At 46.8% G+C, this 24,460-nt stretch overlaps 1 protein-coding gene across 2 annotated transcripts in view; it reads right to left on the bottom strand.

Annotated features, from left to right (window-relative positions):
- LOC147596593 (SWI/SNF-related matrix-associated actin-dependent regulator of chromatin subfamily A member 2-like) overlaps positions 1 to 24,460 on the bottom strand; it is a 199,302-nt gene that overhangs the window by 53,811 nt on the left and 121,031 nt on the right. For both annotated transcript variants that reach the window (XM_086769496.1, XM_086769495.1), the window contains exon 27: positions 3,129 to 3,347. In XM_086769496.1, the coding sequence (XP_086625622.1) occupies positions 3,129 to 3,347 (219 nt within the window). The remainder of the gene's footprint in view (positions 1 to 3,128; positions 3,348 to 24,460) is intronic.

Genomic DNA, 24,460 nt, shown 5'->3' with positions numbered 1-24,460 from the left:
TGCTATAACACTCTGAAGTATAGAGTTGCCACCTGAAAATGCAATTGAAAATATGTGCACAATACAGTTAGAATTTACTGCTATGTAGTATGGAAACCTCTGATCTAGCTTTAAACTGGCTAATTTGAGTACACAGTTAACAGTTTAACAGCGGAGGAGGAAGGAACTTGCAGTTTTCCTCAACAAGGTAACAAGCCATGTTGAAAAGGAGTAACAGCACATACTGTATCTTGACATTAGCAAAGCCTCTGACCTTGTTTCATACAGCATTCTGGAAGAAGCTGCTAGAAGGTTTCCCCTTTGTCCGGTGAACTCGGACGAGTCTAGGGTGGACCTGCTGCTGGCCAGGACCAAGCTAATTGGTGAAAATGATGCCTCTCTGATAACATATTTAAGAAGGGTGAAAAAAAAAATTTAAAAGGAGTGAAGAAGCAGAAGCAAAGTGCAGAGAGGGGGAGGCACAAGCCTTGTGGGCCTTGTGGCCCTCACCCTCTGGCCTCCCACCAGGCAGATGTCTCAGCCTGGATGGCCTGGCCTGGCCGAGAGAAGTGAAGAGAGGAGATGTGAAGAAAACATGAGAGGCATCTGCCTGAGCCTGATTGTGAAGAATTTCTTGAGAAGAACAACTGTGGATGCCAAGGTCAGTGAAGAAGGATGAGGAGGAGTAATGCGGCTCCTGGCCAAGATTCCCCTGCAGCATGGAGGACCATGGAGGAGCAGAGATCCACACTACAGCCCATGGAGAACCCCATGCCTTAGTGGGTGGATATTCCCTGAAGGAAGCTGCATTCCATGGAAAGGAGCCCACAGAGGAGCAGGTTTTCTGGCAGGAGCTGCGGCCCATGGATAGCACACATGCTGGAGCAGTCTGTTCCTGAAGGATTGCAGCCTGTGGGAGAGACCCACATTGAAGCAGTTTGTGAAGGACTGTCTCCCATGGGAGGGACCACACGCTGGAGCAGGGGAAAAGCATGAGGAGGAAGGAGCAGCAGAGACAAAGCATTATGAACTGACCACAACCTCCATTCCCCATCCCCCTGTGCTGCTCGGAGTGGGGGGAGGAGATAGAAGAGTCAGGAACGAAGGAGTAAAGTTGAGCCTGGGAAGAAGGGAGGGATGGGGAGGAGATGTGTTTTTACTTTTGTAAAAAGTTTCTCACCATGCTCTCTATTATTAATTGGCAAGAAATTAAATTAATTTTCCCCAAGTCGAGTCTGTTTTGCCTGTGACAGTAATTGGTAAGTGATCTCCCTGTCCTTATCTCGATCCACAAGCTTTTCTATATTATTTTCTCCCCATGTCCTGTTGAGGAGGGGGAGTGAGAGAGAGGCTAGGTGGGCATTTGGCAGGCAACCAAGTCAGCACACCATGTGTGTACAAAAAAAGGATATGGAAAAATTGGACAGGGAGTAGTTTCACAGAAAGTGATTGAGGGTTTATACTGGATCACAAGTTGAACACAAATCAGTGTCTGTACTGCTGAGAAAATAGAAAAACACTATACCATGATGTATTAACACCCTAATAGTTATGTGAAAGAACTCTTCCCCTTTATTCAGGGAAGGCTGTACTTAGATTATTGGTGTCTAGCTTTGAATGAAACTTAAAGTTGTTAATCACTTGGAGAGAGTTTAAGGAAGCTGAATGAAAATTGTCAGAGGTCTAGAAAACAGGGTCTATGGGAAAATATAAAATTAACAGGGGTTGTTAATGCAAAGAAAAAAAAGACTAAGAAGGGGTATGATAAGTCTTTTAAGACATAAAAAAATGTTGGGAAAAAAAAAAAGACGTGAACAATCTTCTTCATGATGACAGTGAACAGAACAAGAAGTAACACGCTTAAAAACCAGCAAAGAAATTCAGATAAGGTATTAGGGAAAACTAAATCACAGCAATAGCTTCCCTTAGGGAGTTCTAACATTTCCATCAGTGGAATCCTTTAGGCAAACATCTGTAAGGAATGACATAGGAATAGCTGATCTTGCCTTGAGGTAGAAAGATGACCTCTTGAAGGCTATTATTTTTTTTTACAGAAAAGGACTTAACATTGAGTAAAAAAACAACCTGAGAAGTAAAGTATGAAAGTCCAAGATAGGCTTTTGCCATAGCCAGAGTATTTCAGTACTGAAGCTAACTAGTTTAAAATGAGCTTGAGCAGATCTACCCGATCTACACTATATTTTGGTGTTTTTTTCCCTAGCTTTTATGGTCCTAGCTGCACTGTGTATTAGTGTCAACCACATAAGCATGTGATTGTTCTACCATGGTAGAATACTGGCTATAAAATCACAGAGACTAGTTCTGTACAGGAAAAATCTTACTAATATGCTTTAGAAATCATAACTGATTTAAAAATTATGAAATTTCCTGGTTTTGATGAGACTTTCTAGAGATCAAACCTCATTTCTTTACCACTCCTGATATTAACATTCTGAAAAGCCATATATATTAGTGTTCATTATCTAATGCTTTTTGTAAGCTTTTTTAAGCATTTTCATTATCTCTGCTTTGTTTAAGCAGAGGAATGACAAGAAATCTTCAAGGGCAACAAAAATCGTAGAATCATTGAGAGTAAGTTTAGATTCTTTACTTTCAGGCATGGAAATCCTGCAGCATGGTCTTCATAGAGTTTTTTGATCTCAGTGGGATCAAGAAACACAGAGGCACATGGAAATGAAAAAGCTTAAGAGAGAGGAGACTTGCTTGAAAGTTTCCAAACCTTTAAAATGGATCAGTTTGGGTTTTTTCTTATACACCTGCAGCACAGAAAGTTGGAATACACACTGAGCATAGATTTCCCATACTTTAAATTGAAAAGTCTCTTAATGATGACAATTTTCTTAGTGTGTCGAAAAGCATAAGTGAAATATGCCAATATCTATGGCCACAGAATAGTTGCAATAGAAAACAACTGTAATCATTATTCTGCATCTAGCAATGAGTTAAGCTTCAGCAACACAGCTTGAAATCTAAGTTATGTCTTGAGTATAGTTGTAAAAACTGAATAATAAGAATACATGGACCTTAGATATTACAGTGTTTTCACTTGTGCAACTTTGCAGTCTTCAGTGAGAACATTCCAACCCCCTCCAAATAGCAACTGTCAGAAAGAAAAAAGCAGTACCTACCCGTAGCCACTGTTTCTCTGTAAGAGCATCACTATAATCCACATCCCTGCGCTGACGGGGCCCTCTTCCAAATATTTTCTCTTCCTCTTCCTCACATGTGAGCCTTTCAACTTCAGCATCATCCTTAATAATCCAAGATGGCAATTCATCCTCCTCCATCAAGCGAGGCTTGCGCTTGGGGTTTCTGGCATCTTCCCTACGACGATCCATATCCATGCACTGCAATGGCAGTTGGGAAAAGATACAACAATTCAAAGGGTCTTGATTAAATAAACCATGGGAATACATGGATATTTACTTATGTGTCATGGTTTTGTTAGTGAGGGGGGGGCCTAAGGTGGTAGCTTCTGTAGGAAACTGCTAGAAGTCGCTCCCCTTTGTTCAGTGGACTCGGCCGGGCCTAGGGCGGACCTGCTGCTGGCCAAGGCCGAGCCAATTGGTAGCAGAATGTTCCGTGATAACGCCTCTGCGATAACGTATTTAAGAAGGGGAAAACAGAAAAAAAAGAGAGAGGAGAGAAGATGTGAAGAAGCTGAGCGGGGGCAGAGGCGCAGAGGGGGAGGCGCAGGCCTCATGGGCCTTGCAGGCCTCACCCTCTGGCCTCTCGCCAGGCAGCCGACTGGGCCCGACTCGGTCCAGCCCAGCTGCAAGAAGTGGAGAGAAGATGAGAAGTGAATAAGATGTAAAAAGGATCCTGAGAGACATCTACCAGCCTGTTGTGAGGAACAGCTGCAGACGCCAAGGTCAGTTCAGAAGTGAGGGGGAGGAGTAATGCGGCTCCTGGCCAAGATTCCCCTGCAGCCTGTGGTGACGACCATGGTGGAGCAGGTTGTCCCCCTGCAGCCCATGGAGGTCCACGGAGGAGCAGAGATCCACTTGGAGCCCATGAAGGACCCCGTACCGGGGGAGGTGGATGCCTGAAGGCAGCTGTGGCCCATGGAGGGCCCGCTGGGACAGCTGTTCTAGAGGGACTGCACCCGTGGAAGAGATGACCCACACCGGAGCAGTTCCACGAAGGACTGTGGCCCGTGGGAGGGACCCCACGATGGAGCAGGGGAGGAATGTGAGGAGTTCTTCCCCCGACCATGAAGCAGTGGCATGAAACAACGTATGATGAACTGACTGCAACCCCCATTCCCTCTTCCCCCCTGTGCCGCTCGGGGGGGGAAGGTAGTAGAGATAATGTTAAGCTTGGGAAGAGGGAGGGGTGGGGGGAGGTTATCTTGTTCTCTGTCTCATTATCCTGCTGTTTGTAGTAATAAATGAATAGTTTTCCCCAAGTTGAGTCTGTTTTGGCCGTGACGGTAACTTTAAGGATTTCTCCCTGTCCTTATCTCAAACCTCGAGCCGTTTTTCTTATATTTTCTCTCCCTGTTTTCTCGGAAGGTGGGGGGAGTGAGAGAGAGACTGCGTAGTCTGGTCCGATCGGGGCTGAACTACGACATTATGGTTGAAACTTAAACCAGCTCCTCTGGTGGCATTTCCCTCCTCCACCCCTTATAAAACGCCACTATAAAAAGGAATATCCCAACATGAAAGTTGATCTTCAATCAAATTCATTATTACAAAGTGAAGAATATTATAGTCTGGATGGGTGGACAACAAGATGTGTAAAAAAACCTGTCTGGACAATCAGGCACAGAGAATAGTTGTTAATGAGTCGTACTCTACCTGGAGACCAGTCAGAAGTGTAGTACCACAGGGGTATATCCTGAGCCCTGTCCTATTTAGGCTCTTTATAAATGATATGGAAAAGGTGACAGTGCTTGCTCATAAAGTTTGCAGATGACACCAAATGGGGGCGAGGGGGGAGTGCAAGCTGATGTGCTTGAGGGCTTGTTAGATTACATCTAGAATACTGTATCCAGATTCAGGTTCCCAAAAAAAAGAAAAACTTTGATGAACTGGAGAGTTCAACAGAGGGCCACTGTCGTAGTTCAGCCCCGATCAGGACCAGACTATGCAGTCTCTCTCTCACTCCCCCCACCCTCCAAGAGAATGGGGGGAGATGATATAAGAAAAACGGCTCGAGGTTTGAGATAAGGACAGGGAGAAATCCTTAAAGTTACCGTCACGGGCAAAACAGACTCGACTTGGGAAAAACTATTCATTTATTTCTAAAACTAGCAGGAGAATGAGACAGGGAACAAAATAACCTCCCCCCACCCCTCCCTCTTCCCAAGCTTAACATTATCTCTACTACCTTCCCCTCCTGAGCGGCACGGGGGGAAGAGGGAATGTGGGTCGCGGTCAGTTCATCACGCATTGTTTCATGGCACTGCTTCATTGTCGGGGGAAGAACTCCTCACATTCCTCCCCTGCTCTGTTGTGGGGTCCCTCCCATGGGCCACAGTCCTTTGTGAAACTGCTCCGGCATGGGTCATCTCTTCCACGGGGTGCAGTCCCTCCAGAACGGCTGCCCCAGCGGGCCCTCCACAGGCCACAGCCTCCTTCAGGCATCAGCCTGCCCTGACATGGGGTCCTCCACGGGCTGCAGGTGGATCTCTGCTTCTCCATGGACCTCCATGGGCTGCAGGGGGACAACCTGCTCCACCATGGTCATCACCACAGGCCGCAGGGGAATCTTGGCCAGGAGCTGCATTACTCCTCCCCCTCCTTCTTCACTGATCTTGGTGTCTGCAGCCTTTCCTCTCAGAAGAAAAATTCTTCACAACAGGCTGGCAGACGCCTCTCAGGATCCTTTTTACATCTCATTCACATCTCATATCTCATCTCCTCTCCACTTCTTGCAGCCAGGCCGGGCCGAGTTGGGCCCAGTCAGCTGCCCAGCGGGAGGCCAGAGGGTGAGGCCTGCAAGGCCCACAAGGCTTGCGCCTCCCCTTCTCTGCCCCCACTCAGCTTCTTCACATCTTCTCTCTTTTTTTTTTCTGTTTTCCCCTTCTTAAATACGTTATCACAGAGGCGTTATCACGGAACATTCTGTTACCAGTTGGCTGGGCCTTGGCCAGCAGCGGGTCTGCCCTAGGCCCAGCCGAGTCCACTGAACAAAGGGGAGCGACTTCTAGCAGTTTCCTACAGAAGCTACCACCTTAGGCCCCCCCCCTCACTAAACAAAACCAGAACAGCTAGTAACTGCTTATGCTAGGAACTGTAACTGCTTATGCAAGGCTATAATAGAGCAATAAATACTGTTGTGCTTTTAAATATCATGTGTTGGGTGAACTTTGTGCATAGGAATCCTACGAACCGGTTACAATATGTGAGCAAAGAATGCATGCTTTGGTAAATGTAGAGCCTAAAACATTCAATTTTAAAAAACACGCAATATTACTGACCTTTGAAAAGTTATCTTATTCTTTCTGAATTGCGTCTATAACTGTCCTTATATAAAAACCCATTTATCTTAAACCCACTGATTTTAGCTCCAATGCCATGTATGGGGTCTGACTGGGATGGAGTTTGTTTTCTTCATAGCTACCCACATGGTGCTATGTTTTGGATTTGTGACCAAAACAGTGTTAACACACCAGTGTTTGTACTGTATTAATGTTTGTACTGCACCAATGTTTGTACTGCGTCTAGGCTTTGTCTGTTTCTCAGTCTGCTCCCCACAGTGCTAGGCTGCAAGATGCTGGGAAGGGACACAGCCACGACAGCTGACCTGACCAGACCAGAGATATTCTGGTTAATATTCAAGGATCACCTCCTCCAAGCTCAGGAGTGATGCATTCCAACAAAGAGGAAGTCAGGCAAAAATGCTAGGAGGCCTGCATGGATGAACAAGTAGACCTGGACCAACTGAAAATCAAGAAGGAAGCCTACAGAGGGTGGAAGCAAGGACAGGTAGCCTGGGAGGAATACAGAGAAATTGTCTGAGTGGCCGGGGATCAGGTAAGGCAGGCTAAAGCCCTGACAGAATTAAATCTGGACAGGGATGTCAAGGGCAAGCAGAAAAGCTTCTTTAGGTACGTCAGGGATAAAAGGAAGATCAGGGAGATTGTGGGTCCTCTCCGGAAGGATATGGGAGACCTGTATACCTAGGACATAGAGAAGGCTAAGGTACTCAACGACTTTTTTGCCTCAGTCTTCACCGATAAGGGCTCTAGCCACATCGCCCAAGTTGCAGAAGGCAAAAGCAGGGACTGGGAGAATGAAGAACTGCCCACCATAGCAGAAGAGCAGATTCGGGAACATTGAAGGAACCTGAAGGTACACAAGTCCACGGGACCTGATGAGATTCCTGAGGGAACTGGCAGATGAAGTTGCCAAGCCACTGTCCATCACGTTTGAGAAGTCGTGGCAGTCTGGTGAGGTGTCCACTGACTGCAAAAGGGGAAACACGACCCCCATTTGTACAAAGGGAAACAAGGAAGACCCGGGGAACTACAGGCCGGTCAGTCTCACCTCTGTGCCTGGCAAGGTCATGGAGCAGATTCTCATGGAAACCATGCTAAGGCACATGGAAAATAAGGAGTAAATTGATGACAGTCAACATGGCTTCACTAAGGGCAGATCATGCCTGACCAATTTGGTGGTCTTCTACGATGGGGTAGATGGACTAATGTTCCTAAGATTAAACAACTAAGTGGGAATGCCACACAGGAACACGTCCCGAAGCTGTTGATCCCTGGGTGTCAGGGTGTATGGGAGAATTTGGGCAGGTGCCTCGGGCCATTATCACCTTTATTAGCCTGGTATTTTACATTTGTACAGACATGTAATACCGTTTGTCCTGGTTTCGGCTGGGATGGAGCTAATTTTCTTCTCAGTAGCTGCTGTGTTTTGGATTTAGTATGAGAATTGGTATGTGAAGAACGTTGATAATACACTGATGTTGTTACTTGTTGCTAAAGAGACCAAGGACTTTTCTCAGCTTCCCAGGTTTTGCTAATGTGCAGGTGCAAGAAACTAGAAGGAGTACAGTTGACACAAACTGGCCAAAGGAAGTATTCCATACCATATATGTCATGCTCAGTATATAAGTGGGAGTTGGTTGGTGAGCTGTCTCATTTTTTTTCCTCTTGCTCTTCGGAATCGTTCTGGGATTGTTTTTAGTTTTTTTGTTCTGTGATTGCTGCTCAGGATGGTCTGTATTGGTCATCAGGTTGTTGTGTGGTGAGAAATTGTGCATTATTCATTTTGTATATTTTATTATTCCTATTATTATTATTATCGTTATCATATTATATATATTATTATTTCTTCCTTTGTTATCTTAGTAAACTGTCTTTTTTTCAACCCACAAGTTTTCTTTTCTTCCTGATTCTCTCCCCCATCCCCTGGGGATGGGGAAGGTGAGCGAGCAGCTGTGTGGTACTAGACTGTTGACTGAGGTTAAAGCATGACACCATTGAATTGGTACAGCATTTGAAAGAGTGGAGCCTTACCTGCCCTAATGAAAAACAGTGAATTCTAATGTTGTGTTGAGGTCTGGCCCATTCTTATCTATCCACTGTTCAGCACCCTCAATAGAGCAAGAGGGCCTCTTATTGTGAGGCACACAAATGAACACTGAGAGGGTTGGTCCCTCTGAGGTCACATGAACAGACACTGTGGCTGAACTAACCCTCAACTTTCATAGTTGCTCCTGTAGTCAAGAAGACACAATTGAAGCAGAGGTTGACTCAGTTAGAGAGGAGAAAGCTCCTCCTAAGAGGGAGCAGGAGGAAGAATCAGAAAAGGCAGCCTGTTCTGCAGCAGGACACCCACAAGAACAGGAGAGGGAAGAGATAGAAATCATAAAAGAGGCAGAAAGTACCTGGTCTCTATCCCTGAGTGAGCTGTGAGGTACGTGGAAAGATTATAGAGGTCAGCAAGGTGAGTGAATTGCTAACTGATTGCTCCAGTGCTGGGATAGTGGGGCCAACGGTCTGGAACTAGACAATAAGGAAGACCAACAACTGACATCCCTCACTAGGGACCACAAAATCAACAAAGGGATCAGAAGAGGGACAGCCATCTTCAGGCTCTGGAGGCAGCCCCTATCAAGCATGAAGACAAGGTATACACCTGTGTGAGGGATTTCAGTGATGGTCCGTGTAGGGCCACTGTGGGAAATTACAAGCTTAAGAGTGCGGGTTGTGGAGTACCACAGTGTCCCAACTACGGACCACGTGGTGGTATGTGTGAGGGATCTCAGTGATGGTTTGTGTAGGGCCACTGTGAGGAATCACAAGCTGCACACAGCTGTGAGAACGCGACCTTGGAGAGGGGAGCTAGGAGGGTTGTTATTGAGCAGTATGTTGCTGCTATCCAGGAACCGCTGTTAGCCAGCAGGGCACGTACTTGGCAGGCCTTGCTGCATGCGCTGGCCACGCGTGCATCAACACCTGGTCAGTACTCTTCCACTGAATCTGCTGAGGGCATAAACAGAGGCAGCTCGGAGCAGAAGGAGAGAGAAAGGACTCAGAGCACACTGTATGAACAACAGGGGATGCCCTGAAGGTGCTGCGGCTGCCTCCCTTCTCTGCTCTGACCCCGCTGATCGTCATCCTCCTGCTCGACGGTGTCTTTGGCTTAGTTGGGTTGGTAAGACTCTCACAAAGGGAAAACAATACACTGGTAACTGCTTATGCTAGGAACTGTAACTGCTTATGCTAGTAACTGCCTATGCAAGGCTATAATAGAGCAATAAATACTGTTGTGCTTTTAAATATCATATGCTGGGTGATCTTTGTGCATAGGAATCCTACGAACCAGCTACAACACCTCAAGGAAGATCTTGTAAACTACTGAGGCAAGTGGACTATCGCACAGGAAGATATCCATTATTTGAGGGAATGAGTGGTGGTGGTGGTGTACAGTGACCTGGACAACAACCAGGCCTCCAAAGATCCAGATGATGTCTAGTGCACGTGGGATATGTGGCAGAAGTTTGTACAGAATACACCAACGTCCTATGACAACACTCTGATGATAATGGACTGGGCAGACATTGAGACACCAACTGTGGATAGACTGGCCTGCCAGCTCTGGCATTTCAAAGAGAATCTCTCTTTCCCCTCCTCCTCTACACAATAGGCCTGTATGTCAGCTGTGGAAAGGCTGTCCCACCAGTTCCAGCGACTCGAAGAAAATATGGACAATATATTTCCTTCCTTGCCCCTACAGGCCAGTGTCTCAACTATCAGGAGTGCCATATGGAGTCAGTCTTTCTCTGCTCAAAAGAAAGGGACCTGTGGGCGCACGCCACGTGCCACTCTGTGGTTCTGTCTGTGAGACTATGGGAAGGACATGAGGAAGTGGGAAGGTGTACCTACCTTAGACCTGGAATTGCAGGGAAAAATAGCAGCTAAAGAGTCCATCCAGGAAGATTACTGCTCCAGTTGCTGTTGAGCAGTTCCCCAGATGCACTAGAAGGGCTGAGGATGCCTCTCTTCCTTCTGACACTGAGTCAATGAACATATGTCTGTGTGGCTTCAAACGCCACTCCTGGTACCATGATATAGGGACTTCTGATTTGCAATTACAGGAGTCTAGTAATGAATACTCTGAAAAGGAATAGGGGCACCCTGCCTCCAGCCAGGCAGAGGAAAGGGACAACTGGATTTACTGGTCTGTATGGATTCAATGGCCTGACTCATTGGACCCATGGGAGTATGAGGCTTTGGTGGACACCAGTGCATAGTGTACCGTAATGTCATGAGGGTACAAGGGAGTGGAACACATCTGGATTTCTGGAGTGATAGGAGGATCCCAACTGTTGCCTGTGTTGGAGACCAAGGTGAGCCTAACGGGACAAGTTGCAGAAGCATCCTATTGTGACTTGTCCAGAGGGCCTGTGTATCCTTGACATAGACTACCTCAGAAGAGGGTACTTCAAGGACCCAAAAGGATGCTAGTGGGCATTTGGTATAGCTACTGTGGACAGACAGAGGATGAAACAACTGTCTACCTTGCCCAACCTCTCAAAGGATTTTTCTGCTATGGAGTTGCTGCAGGTTAAAGAAAAACAGATGTCAGTTGCTACCATGACAGTGCGCTGGCAACAATATCGCACAAACTGAGACTCCCTGGTTCCTATCTGTGAGCTGATTCATCAATTGGAGAGCCAAGGAGTGATTAGCAAGACTCACTCAGCCTTTAATAGTCCCACATGGCCAGTGCAAAAGTCTGATGGAGGGCAGAGGCTAACAGTGGACTACTGTGGCCTGAAGGAAGTCACACCACTTCTGAGTGCTGCTGTACCAGACATGCTAGAGCTCCAATATGAACTGGAGTCAAAGACAGTCAGCTAGTATGCCACTGTCCTGATTTCGGCTAGGATGGAGTTAATTTTCCTCTCAGTAGCTGATGTGCTTTGGATTTCCTATGTGAAGAATGTTGATAAACACACTGATGATATGAGTTGTTGCTGAAGAGACCAAGGTCACTCACTGTCTGGCTTCCCAGGTTTCGCTAATGTGCAGGTGCAGGAAGCTGGGATGGGCTATATCGGTCATGGAGTCGGCAGGTGGTGAGAAATTGTGCATCATTCGTTGCTGTTTGTTTGTTTGTTTGTTTTTAAATTATTATTTTTTTCTATTAGTATTATCATTATCTTTTATATATATATATAATTATATTTTCTTTTGCTATCCTAGCAAACTGCTTTTATCTCAATCCATGAGTTTACTTTTCTTCCCGATTCTCTCCCTCGTCCCCTGGGGAGGGGAAGGGTGACTGAGCAGCTATGTGGTACTCGATTGCTGACTGTAGCTAAACCACAACAGTTCTTTTGTCACCACACGTGGGGCTCGAAGGGTTGAAGTAATGACAGATCTGACTAGAGTGTATTAAAGTTGTTACAAGTGCTCATTATTTTTATTTAAGAGTCCCTGGTCACCATGTTGTATTATTTGTTCACATGGTTGTGTTATGTAAATCCTCAGTTGCATCACATATTTTCTGTGGTGCTGTTTATCACTTCTCAGAAATGGATGAGAATTCTCATTTTGTTGTACTGGGCACTACTGGCTTATGATATGATGACATCACTGCTCATGAAATCAGTCTGGTCCTTGTTTTCGCCATTGCTGGCATCTCCATATCTCGGGCGCCATTTCGCAAGATTTATTAATAATCGCACTTTTACTTTTTCTCCTTGGAGAACCAATCTATGGGGAAGTCAGAGGAGGATACTTTCCCTTACTCTTTGTCCTGGTTTTGGCAGGGATGGAGTTAATTTTTCCTCTCAGCAGCTGGTATGTTTTGGATTTTGTGTGTGAAGAATGTTCATAAACACCCTGATGATACCAGTTGTTGTGAATGAGACCAAGGACACCGTCCTGCTTTCCAAGTCTCGCTAATTTGCAGATGCAGGAAGCTGGGAGAAAGACAGACAGCATAATTGACCCAAACTGGCCAAAGAGAGTATTCCATGCCATAAACGTCATGCTCAGTATATAAGTGGGGGCAGGCGAGGGTGGGTATCTGCCTTCCTGGCATCCATCCTTCCTGCTTGTTTTTGCTGGCATCGTTCCCCCTACCTTGCTGGCTCCCTTTTGCTCCTTTGCTTGCTGCTCGGTTTTGTTTCCGTGATCGCTGCTCGGGACAGGCTGTATCGGTCATTGGGACATCGGGTGGTGAGAAAACACATATTGTTCACTTTGTATATTTTTAATATCCTTATATTCTGTTATTATTGTAGTTTTCCCTTTTTATTTTAGTAAATTGTCTTCATCTCAACCCACGAGTTCTCCTTCCTTCCCAATTCTCTCCCCCATCCCCCTGGGGAGGGGGAGAGTGAGCGAGAAACTGTGTGGTGATTTGGGCTAAACCATCACAGTCATTTTGGCGCCCAACGTGGGGCCAGGAAGGGTTGAGGTAAGGACAGATCTGACTAGAGTGTGTTAAAGTTGTTACAAGTGCTCATTATTTTATTTGAGTCCCTGGTCACAATGTTGTACTACGTGTTCACATGGTTGTGTTATGTCTCTCCTAAGTTGCATCACATATTTCCTTTGATGCTGTTTATCACTTCTCGGAAATGGATGAGAATTCTCATTTTGATTTACTAGGCACTACTGGCTTATGATACAGTATCATCACTGGTAATGAAATTAATCTGGTCCTTGTTTTCAGCATTGCTGGCAACTCCGTACTTTGGATGCCATTCGTTAAGAATTATTAATAATCACACATTTTTCTTTTTCTCCCCGGAGAACCAATCTATGGGGAAGTCAGAGGAGGGTACCTTCCCCTACTCCTTTACCTTCCCTTTTTCTTTTGAGCGAGTCACATCAGCTCTCGAGAATTTTGAATATCCTTGGGATGTGCAAGCCAGCATACTCCTATTGCTCTGTATCCTAAATGGGTTTCAGATGTTGTTTAGGATTAAACAATTATTTACAAAATTCACCCGGAGATCTACCTTGAGGTTGGAGGGGCAGGGGTGGCATGGTATGTGGGAGAAGACAGGCAGGTACCTAGAGAACTTCTCACCTCCAATGGTCTGGAACTTCACTCCAGAACAACTACAGAATCCAGATGAAGTGATCGAATATTTGAAAGAAAAATGCCATAGCTATTCTAAAGAGGCAAAGCTTACCGCTTTGTGCTGGGCACTGGCTAGTATCTACCAAACACTGCTTAACGTGCAGCACCCTCAGGAAGAAGGGAGAAAAAATCAACCGACCGATACCATGGCTACTCCAGCCCCAGCTACCAGCCCTGCGGCTACTCCAGCCCCAGCTACTGGCCCTGCGGCTACTCCAGCCCCGGCTACCGACCCTGCGGCTACTCCAGCCCCGGCTACCGGCACTGCAGCTGCTCCAGCCCCAGCTACCGGCCCTGTGGCTACTCCAGCCCCAATGACAGGCACTGCGGCTACTCCAACTCTAGCTACTGGCACTGCAGCCGAATCAGAGAACCAACCTGTGTCAGTATCAGTCGCCCCTGTACAGAAGAAGAAATCTTGGAAGCGAAAGTCAGCTCGTTTAGTAAGGGATGAGGGAAAACCAGGACCATCACGAACAGAGGAAGAAGAAGAGGAACTCATGAGAGAGGAACTCATGAGAGAGGAACTCATAAATGAGACTGAAACCACCCGATCCTTATCCCTGAATGAGTTGCGAGACATACGAAAAGATTTTGGCCGCCGTCCAGGCGAGCACTTCCTCACCTGGTTGCTTCAATGCTGGGATAATGGGGCCAGTAGCCTGGAATTAGAAGGTAAGGAAGCTAAACAGCTGGGATCCCTTTCTAGGGAAGCAGGCATTGACAAAGTGATTGGAAGAGGTGCACAAGCTCTCAGCCTCTGGAGGGGACTCCTGTCAAGTATGAAGGAAAGATATCCCTTCAAAGAAAATGTTACCTATCACCCAGGCAAGTGGACCACCATGGAGAGAGGTATCCAATACCTAAGGGAATTAGCCATGCTGGAAGTCATTTATAGTGACCTAGACAGTGAGGAGACACCCCAAGATCCAGATGAAGTCCGGTGCACACGGCTCATGTGGCGGAAGTTTCTACGGAGTGTACCATCATCGTATGCCAATTCATTGGCAATTATGCTCTGGAAAGAGGGAGAGGGACCAACAATAGATGAATTGGCTACTCAGCTCCGGCAATATGAAGACACTCTCTCTTCTTCCCTCGTCTCAGCTGTGGAGAAACTGTCTCGGGAGGTCCAGCAGTTAAAAGAGGATAGGTCCTACTCCCCACCCACACAGAGCAGTATTTCAGCTATTAGGAGTAAACGTTTCCCTGCTCAAGAGAGACGGTACACACGGCGAGGTATCCTGTGGTTTACCTTGCGTGACCAAGGAGAGGACATGAGAAAGTGGGATGGGAAACCTACCTCAGACCTAGAGGCACGGGTACGTGAGCTGCAGGGAAAAACATTTACAAATAGAGGTTCTCCCTGGAAAACTGCTGCTCCGGTCTCCAGTGGACAGTTCCCCAGACGGAATAGAAGGGCTGATCTCACCTCTGATCCTATGGAAGGGAATTCTGATTCATATTCACAGGAAGTGAGCGATGAATATTATGAACAGGATTAGAGGGGCCCTGCCTCCAGCCAGGCGGAGGAGAGGGACAACAGAGTTTATTGGACTGTATGGATTAAATGGCCTGGCACATCAGACCCATGAGAGTATAAGGCTCTAGTAGACACTGGTGCACAGTGTACCCTAATGCCATCAAGCTATAAAGGGGCAGAACCCATCTGTATTTCTGGAGTGACAGGAGGATCCCAAGAACTGACTGTATTGGAGGCTGAAGTAAGTTTGACTGGAAATGAGTGGCAAAAGCACCCCATAGTGACTGGCCCAGATGCTCCATGCATTCTTGGTATAGATTACCTCAGGAGTGGGTATTTCAAAGACCCAAGAGGGTACCGGTGGGCTTTTGGTATAGCCACTGTGGAGACGGAGGAGAATAAACAGCTGGCCACCTTGCCCAAGCTCTCAAAGGACCCTTCTGTTGTGGGATTACTGAAGGTTGAAGAACAACAGGTACCAATTGCTACCACCACGGTGCACCGGCGGCAATACCGCACCAACCGAGACTCCACAATCCCCATCCTCAAGCTGATTCGTCGACTGGAGAGCCAGGGAGTGATCAGCAAGTCCCGCTCACCCTTTAACAGTCCCATATGGCCAGTGCGAAAATCTAACGGAGAATGGAGACTAACAGTGGACTATCGTGGCCTGAATGAGGTAACACCACCACTGAGTGCTGCCGTGCTGGACATGTTAGAACTTCAATATGAACTGGAGTCAAAAGCAGCCAAGTGGTATGCCAACATCGATATTGCCAATGCGTTCTTCTCCATCCCTTTGGCACCAGAATGCAGGCCACAGTTTGCTTTCACTTGGAGGGGTGTCCAGTACACCTGGAATCGACTGCCCCAGGGGTGGAAACACAGCCCCACCATTTGCCATGGACTGATCCAGACTGTACTAGAAAAGGGTGGAGCTCCAGAGCACCTGCAATACATTGATGACATCATCGTATGGGGCAACACAGCAGCAGAAGTTTTTCAAAAAGGAGAGAAAATAATCCAAATCCTTCTGAAAGCTGGTTTTGCCATAAAACAAAGCAAAGTCAAGGGGCCTGCACAAGAGATCCAGTTTTTAGGAGTAAAATGGCAAGATGGACGTCGACACATTCCAATGGATGTGGTCAACAAAATAACAGCTATGGCTCCACCAACTAACAAAAAGGAAACACAGGCTTTCTTGGGCGTTGTGGGTTTCTGGAGAATGCATATTCCAAATTACAGTATGATTGTAAGCCCTCTCTATGAAGTGACTCGAAAGAGGAACGATTTAAATGGGGCCCTGAACAACGACAAGCCTTTGAACAAATTAAACAGGAGATTGTTCATGCAGTAGCCCTTGGGCCAGTCCGAACAGGGCAAGATGTTAAAAACATCCTCTACACCGCAGCCGGGGAGAATGGCCCTACCTGGAGTCTTTGGCAGAGAACACCAGGGGAGACTCGAGGTCGACCCCTAGGCTTTTGGAGCCGGGGATATAGAGGATCTGAGGCCTGCTATACTCCAACTGAAAAAGAGATACTGGCAGCATACAAAGGAGTTCAAGCTGCTTCAGAAGTGATTGGTACTGAAGCACAGCTCCTCCTGGCACCCCGACTGCCAGTGCTGGGCTGGATGTTCAAAGGGAAGGTCCCCTCTACACATCATGCAACTGATGCCACATGGAGTAAATGGGTTGCACTGATCACACAGCGAGCCCGAATAGGAAACCCCAATCGCCCAGGAATCTTAGAAGTGATCACAGATTGGCCAGAAGGCAAAGATTTTGGAATGCCGCCAGAGGAAGAGGTGACACGTGCTGAAGAAGCCCCACCATATAATAATTTACCAGAAGATGAGAAGAGATATGCCCTGTTCACTGATGGGTCCTGTCGTATTGTAGGAAAACATAGAAAGTGGAAAGCTGCTGTGTGGAGTCCTACATGACGAGTTGCAGAAGCTACTGATGGCCAAGGTGAATCGAGTCAGTTTGCAGAGGTGAAGGCCATCCAGTTGGCTTTGGACATCGCTGAACAGGAAAAATGGCCAAAACTCTATCTCTACACTGACTCATGGATGGTGGCAAATGCTCTGTGGGGGTGGTTAAAGCAATGGAAGCAGAGCAACTGGCAGCGCAGAGGCAAGCCCATCTGGGCTGCCGCACTGTGGCAAGATATTGCTGCCCGGTTAGAGAATCTCGTTGTAAAAGTACGTCACATAGATGCCCACGTACCCAAGAGTCGAGCCACAGAAGAACACCAAAATAACCAAAGGGTGGATCAGGCTGCTAAGATTAAAGTTTCCCAAGTGGACCTAGACTGGCAACACAGAAGTGAACTATTTTTAGCTCGGTGGGCTCATGACACCTCGGGCCATCAAGGAAGAGATGCAACATACAAATGGGCTCGTGATCGAGGGGTGGACTTGACCATGGATACCATTGCACAGGTTATCCATGAATGTGAAACATGTGCTGCAATTAAGCAGGCCAAGCGGTTAAAGCCTCTTTGGTATGGGGAACGATGGCTGAAGTATAAGTATGGAGAGGCCTGGCAAATTGATTACATCACACTCCCACAAACCCGTCAAGGTAAGCGCCATGTGCTTACAATGGTGGAAGCCACCACTGGGTGGCTAGAGACTTATCCCGTACCCCATGCCACTGCCCGAAACACCATCTTGGGCCTTGAGAAGCAAGTTCTCTGGCGACATGATACTCCAGAAAGAATTGAGTCAGACAACGGGACTCATTTCCGAAACAATCTCATAGATACCTGGGCCAAAGAGCACGGCATTGAGTGGGTATATCACATCCCCTATCACGCACCAGCCTCTGGAAAGATTGAACGGTACAATGGACTGCTAAAAACTGCACTGAGAGCAATGGGTGGTGGGACCTTCAGAAATTGGGATACACATTTAGCAAAAGCTACCTGGTTAGTTAACACTCGGGGATCCACCAATCGAGCTGGCCCTGCCCAGTCAGAACTGTTACATATTGCAGATGGTGATAATGTCCCTGTAGTGCATCTAAGGAACACGTTAGGAAAGACGGTCTGGGTTATTCCTCCCCTGGGCAAAGGCAAACCCACCCGTGGGATTGCTTTTGCTCAAGGACCTGGATGTACTTGGTGGGTGATGCGGGAGGATGGAGAAGTCCGATGTGTACCTCAAGGAGATCTGATTTTAGGTGAGAACAGCCAATAATTTGAACTGTATATAATCATTTCCATAGTTCTTATATGTCATATCAAAGGTATTGCAGCAAGAACACCCTGATCAGTGAAGAATGAGCTTCAATAAAACCAAGAGAGATGCAACAATGATGGAACAGGAACTGGCGCCCAACAATTTCCTCAAGATCAACATCTTCAACTTGCAGACCATGGACATGATACACCAGCCACGCCAGATGTACCAACTGCGAGTTCCAGATGCAGCATGCAACAGCCCCATACTACATACCATCTCTCTTGTCCTGAAAGACTGTATGACATATGGAACCCAAAGTCATGGACTAAATGAACTCAACAGACTTTGGAGGGATAGCGCATAGATTGAAGGAGTTACATCTATGTGTGTGTATATATATATATATATATATATATGTATACGCATGACGTAGATGGTATGGAATAAGGGGTGGATACTGTCCTGGTTTTGGCAGGGATGGAGTTAATTTTTCCCCTCAGTAGCTGGTGTGTTTTGGATTTTGTGTGTGAAGAATGTTGATAAACACCCTGATGATACCAGTTGTTGTGAATGAGACCAAGGACACCGTCCTGCTTTCCAAGTCTCGCTAATTTGCAGATGCAGGAAGCTGGGAGAAAGACAGACAGCATAATTGACCCAAACTGGCCAAAGAGAGTATTCCATGCCATAAACGTCATGCTCAGTATATAAGTGGGGGCAGGCGAGGGTGGGTATCTGCCTTCCTGGCATCCATCCTTCCTGCTTGTTTTTGCTGGCATCGTTCCCTCTACCTTGCTGGCTCCCTTTTGCTCCTTTGCTTGCTGCTCGGTTTTGTTTCCGTGATCGCTGCTCGGGACGGGCTGTATCGGTCATTGGGACATCGGATGGTGAGAAAACACATATTGTTCACTTTGTATATTTTTAATATCCTTATATTCTGTTATTATTGTAGTTTTCCCTTTTATTTTAGTAAATTGTCTTCATCTCAACCCACGAGTTCTCCTTCCTTCCCAATTCTCTCCCCCATCCCCCTGGGGAGGGGGAGAGTGAGCGAGAAACTGTGTGGTGATTTGGGCTAAACCATCACACTCTTTTACCTTCTCTTTTTCCTTCAAGCTAGTCACATCAGCTCTCGAGAATTTTGAATATCCTAGGGATGTGCAAGCCAGCATACTCCTATTGCTATGTGTTCTGAATGTGTTTCAGGTTTTGTTTAGAATTAAACAACTATTTTAAAATATCACCCAGAGATCTGCCTCGAGGTTGGAGAGGCAGGGGTGGCATGGCATGTGGGAGAATATGGGCAGATACCTAGAGAGCTTCTCACCTCCAATGGTCTGGAACTTCACTCCCGAACAACTACAGAATCCAGATGAAGTGATCAGATATTTGAAAGGAAAATGCCATGGCTATTCTAAAGAGGCACAGCTTATCGCTTTGTGTTGGGCACTGGCTAGTATCTACCAAACACTGCTCAGCATTATGCAGCACCCTCAGGAAGAAGGGAGGGAAAATCAACCAACAAATACTGCGGCTACTCCAGCTCCTACCACAGACACTGCAGCTACTCCAGCCCCAGTGACAGGCACTGTGGCTACTCCAATCCCACCGACGGGCACTGCAGCTGAATCAGAGAACCAACCCATGTTGGTATCGATCACCTCTATAGATAAGCGAAAGAATCTTGGAAGCGAAAGTCAGCTCGTTTAGTAAGGGATGAGGGAAAACCAGGACCATCATGAACAGAGGAGGAATAAGAGGAAGAACTCATAAACAAGACTGAAACCATCAGATCCCTATCCCTGAATGAGTTGCGAGATATACGAAAAGATTTCAGGCGTCATCCAGGCAAGCACCTTGTCACCTGGCTGCTTCGATGCTGGGATAATGGGGCCAATAGCCTGGAATTAGAAGGTAAGGAAGCTAAACAGCTGAGATCTCTTTCTAGGGAAGCAGGCATTGACAAAGTGATTGGAAGAGGTGCACAAGCTCTCAGCCTCTGGAGGGGACTCCTGTCAAGTATGAAGGAAAGATATCCCTTCAAAGAAAATGTTACCTATCACCCAGGCAAGTGGACCACCATGGAGAGAGGTATCCAATACCTAAGGGAATTAGCCATGCTGGAAGTCATTTATAGTGACCTAGACAGTGAGGAGTCACTCAAAGATCCAGATGAAGTCCAGTGAACACGGCTCATGTGGTGGAAGTTTATATGGAGCGTACCATCATCATATGCCAATTCATTGGCAGTACTGAATTGGAAAGATGGAGAAGGACCAACAATGGATGAATTGGCTAGTCAGCTCCAGCAATACGAAGAAACTCTCTCTTCCTCCCTTGTCTTGGCTGTGGAGAAACTATCTTGGGAGTTCCAGTGATTCCTACTCCCCACCCATACAGACCAGTATTTCAGCTACTAGGAGTAAACATTTCCCTGCTCATAGAGACGGTACACGCTGCGAGGTGACCTGTGGTTTACCTTGCATGACCAAGGAGAGGACATGAGGAAGTGGGATGGAAAGCCTACCTTGGCCCTAGAGGCACGTGTACATGAGTTGCGAGGAAAAACAGTCGCAAAGGGAGGTTCTCTCAGGAAAATTGCTGCTCCAGTCTCCAGTGGGCAGTTCCACAGACGGAATAGAAGGGCTGATCTCACCTCTGATCCTATGGAAGGGAATTCTGATTCATATTCACAGAAAGTGAGCAGCAAATATTATAAACAGGACTTGAGGGGCCCTGCCTCCAGCCAGGCGGAGGAGAGGGACAACAGAGTTTACTGGACTGTATGGATTCAGTGGCCTGGCACGTCAGACCCACGAGAGTAAAAGGCTCTAGTAGACACCGGTGCACAGTGTACCCTAATGCCATCAAGCTATAAAGGGGAAGAACCCATTTGTCTTTCTGGAGTGACAGGAGGATCCCAATAGCTGACTGTATTGGAGGCCAAAGTGACCCTAACTGGGAATGAGTGGCAAAAACACCCCATAGTGACTGGCCCAGATGCTCCTTGCATTCTTGATATAGACTACCTCTGGAGAGGTTATTTCAAAGACCCAAAAGGGTACTGGTGGGCTTTTGGTATAGCTGCCAGAGACCCTTCCATTGTGGGCATGCTGAGGGTCAAAGAACAACAGGTACCAATCGGTACCACCATTATGCACCGGTGGCAATATCACACCGAGACACCCTGATCCCCATTCATAAGCTGATTCATCAATTGGAAAGCCAAGGAGTGATTAGCAAGACTCACTCACCCTTTAACAGTCCCATATGGCCAGTGCAAAAATCCAGTGGAGAGTGGAGACTAACAGTGGACTATCGTGCCCTGAATGAGGTTTCACCACCACTGAGTGCTGCCGTGCTGGACATGCTAGAACTTCAGTATGAACTGGAGTCAAAGGCAGCCAAGTGGTATGCCACCACTGATATCGCCAATGCGTTCTTCTCCATCCCTTTGGCACCAGAATGCAGGCCACAGTTTGCTTTCACGTGGAGGGCTTTCCAATACTCCTGGAATTGACTGTCCCAGGGGTGGAAGCACAGCCCTACCATTTGCCATGGACTGATCCAGACTGCACGGGCACAGGGAGAAGCCCCTGAACACCGGCAATATAGTGATGATATCATTGTGTGGGGCAACAGAGAGGAAGAAGTGTTTGGGAAAGAGAAAAGAATAATCCAGATCCTTCTGAAAGCCGGTTTTGCCATAAAACAAAGCATGATCAAAGAACCTGCACGAGAGATCCATTTTTGGGGAATAAAATGGCAACATGGACATAGTCACATCCCAATAGATGTGATCAATAAGATAATAGCCATGACCCCACCAGCTAACAAAAAAGCAACACATGCTTTTCTAGGCACTATGGGATTATGGAGAATGCATATTCTGGCTTACAGTCAGCTTGTACATCCTGTCTATTGAGTGACTCAAAAGAAGAACTGGTTTGAGTGGGGCCCTGAGCAGCAGCATGCCTTCCAACAGATCCAACAGGAGATAATTTGTGAGGTAGCCCTTGAGTCAGTCCAGACAGGACCAGATGTGAGAAATGTGCACTAGACTGCAGCCAGGGAGCACGGCCTCACCTAGAGCCTCTGGCAGAAAGTACCTGGAGAAGAGACTCAAGGTCAACCTATAGTGCTTTGGAGCTGGAGATATAGATGATCCAAGGCCTGCTACACCCCAACTGAAAAAGATATATTAACAACATATGAAGGGGTTTGAGCTTCTTCAGAAATAGTTGGTACAGAAGCACAGCTCCTTTTGGCACCACGATTGCCTGTGCTGTACTGGCACATGAGTTATCAGAAGATGAAAGGCATTATGCTTTGTTTACTGATGGATCCTGTCGTGTGGTAGGAAACCATCAGAAGTGGAAAGCTGCTGTGTGGAGTCCCACATGACAAGTCACAGAAGCCACTGAAGGCCAAGGTGAATCAAGTCAGTTTGCAGAGGTGAAAGCCATCCAGCTGGCTTTAGATATTGCTGAACGAGAAAAGTGACCAGTACTTTATCTCTGTACTGACTCCTGGATGGTGGCAAATGCCCTGTAGGGGTAGCTACAGCAACAGAAATGGACCAGCTGCAGAGGTAAACCCATCTGGGCTGCTGCACTGTGGCAAGACATCACTGTTCAGCTAGAAAACACTGCTATAAAGGTACGTCATGTAGATACTCACATGTTGAAGAGCTGCACAAACAAAGAACATTCAAACAAATAGCAGGTAGACCACGCTGCCAGAACTGAAGTGACTCAGGTGGACCTGGACTGGGAGTGTAAGGGTGAGATATTTGTACCTCAATGGGCCCATCGGGACATCTAGGGAGAGATACAACATACAGATGGGCTTGTGATTGAGGGGTGGACCTGACCATGGAGGCCATCATGCAAGTCACCCATGAATGTGAGACATGCATCATAATCAAGCAAGCCAAGTGAGTAAAGCCTCTCTGGTACAGTGGATGGTGGCTGCGATATCAATATGGGGAAGCCTGGCAGATCAATTATATCACACTGCCATGAACTCACTGAGACAAATGTCACATGCTTATAATGGTGGAGGTGACCACTGGATGGTTGGAAACTTATCCTGTAATGCATACCACCACCCGAAACACCATCTTGGACCTTGAAAAGCAAATTCTGTGGTGGCATGGCACCTGAGAAAGAACTACCTCAGACAACAGGACTAATTTCCAAAATAACTGCATAAGCATCTGGGCCAAGAAACATAGCACTAGTTGAGCGGACCACATTTCCTATCACACACTAGCCTGCAGAAAGATTGAACGATACAATGGACTGTTAAAGACTTATACTGATAGTGATGGGCACTGGGACATACAAGCACTGGGGATACAAATTTAGCAGAAGGCACTTGGCTGGTTAACACCAGAGGATCAGATGACTGAACTGGCCCTGCCCAAACAAAACCCCTATGTGCTGTAGGAGGAGATAAGATGCCTGTAGTGTGCGTAGGGAACTGGCTGAGAAAGACAGCATGGGTTGCTTCTTCATCAGGAAAAGGCAAACTTGTTAGTGGGTTTGCTTTTTTTCAAGGACCTGGGTATACTTGGTGGGTAATATGGGAGGATGCAGAAATCCGGCATGTACCTCAAAGAGGTTTAACCTTGGGGGAAAATAACCCATGATTTGAGTTGATTATAGAAAGTACTACAGCAGGAATCACCTGAACCAACCTGAGCCTTGCAAGAAGCTGTGCAAGTGCAGCAGTCACCCAACCTGAGTTGGCTTTGTGTCCTGGTTCTGGCTAGGATAGAGTTAATATTCACCTGAGCTGGGAGGAGAACTGGAGCTGGTGGCCCCTATGGCTGGGGCACACAGCTGGAATAGGTTACTAATTAGCTAACAGCTGGGGTAAGTTTACCCAAATTAGCCAAAGGGCTTTTCCATCCCATGGGACATCATGCTCAGTATATAAGTGAGGAGGGTGCTGAGGAGAGTCTACTGCCATGTGGGAAGAACCTGGGTGTTGAGATTTGTTGTAAGCCATTTTACTGTTTTTGTATTCCATCACTGTTTTGTTTTCTTCTGTTATCTCTCTTAAATTTTTTTCTTTGATCTCAACCAATGTGTTTTTTCCTGCCTTTTGTTTACCAATTCTCCCTTCTGTCCCACTGGAGGGTGGGGGGAGTAAGAGAGAGACTGTGTAGTCTGGTCCTGATTGGGGCTGAACTATGACACTTTGGTGCCCAATG

The sequence above is a fragment of the Chlamydotis macqueenii genome, chromosome W, assembly GCF_036417535.1.
Source record: "Chlamydotis macqueenii isolate bChlMac1 chromosome W, bChlMac1.mat, whole genome shotgun sequence".
Lineage (NCBI taxonomy): Eukaryota > Metazoa > Chordata > Aves > Otidiformes > Otididae > Chlamydotis > Chlamydotis macqueenii.
Note: the sequence above shows the minus strand (reverse complement) of the source record. Positions and strands in the feature narration are given on the sequence as shown.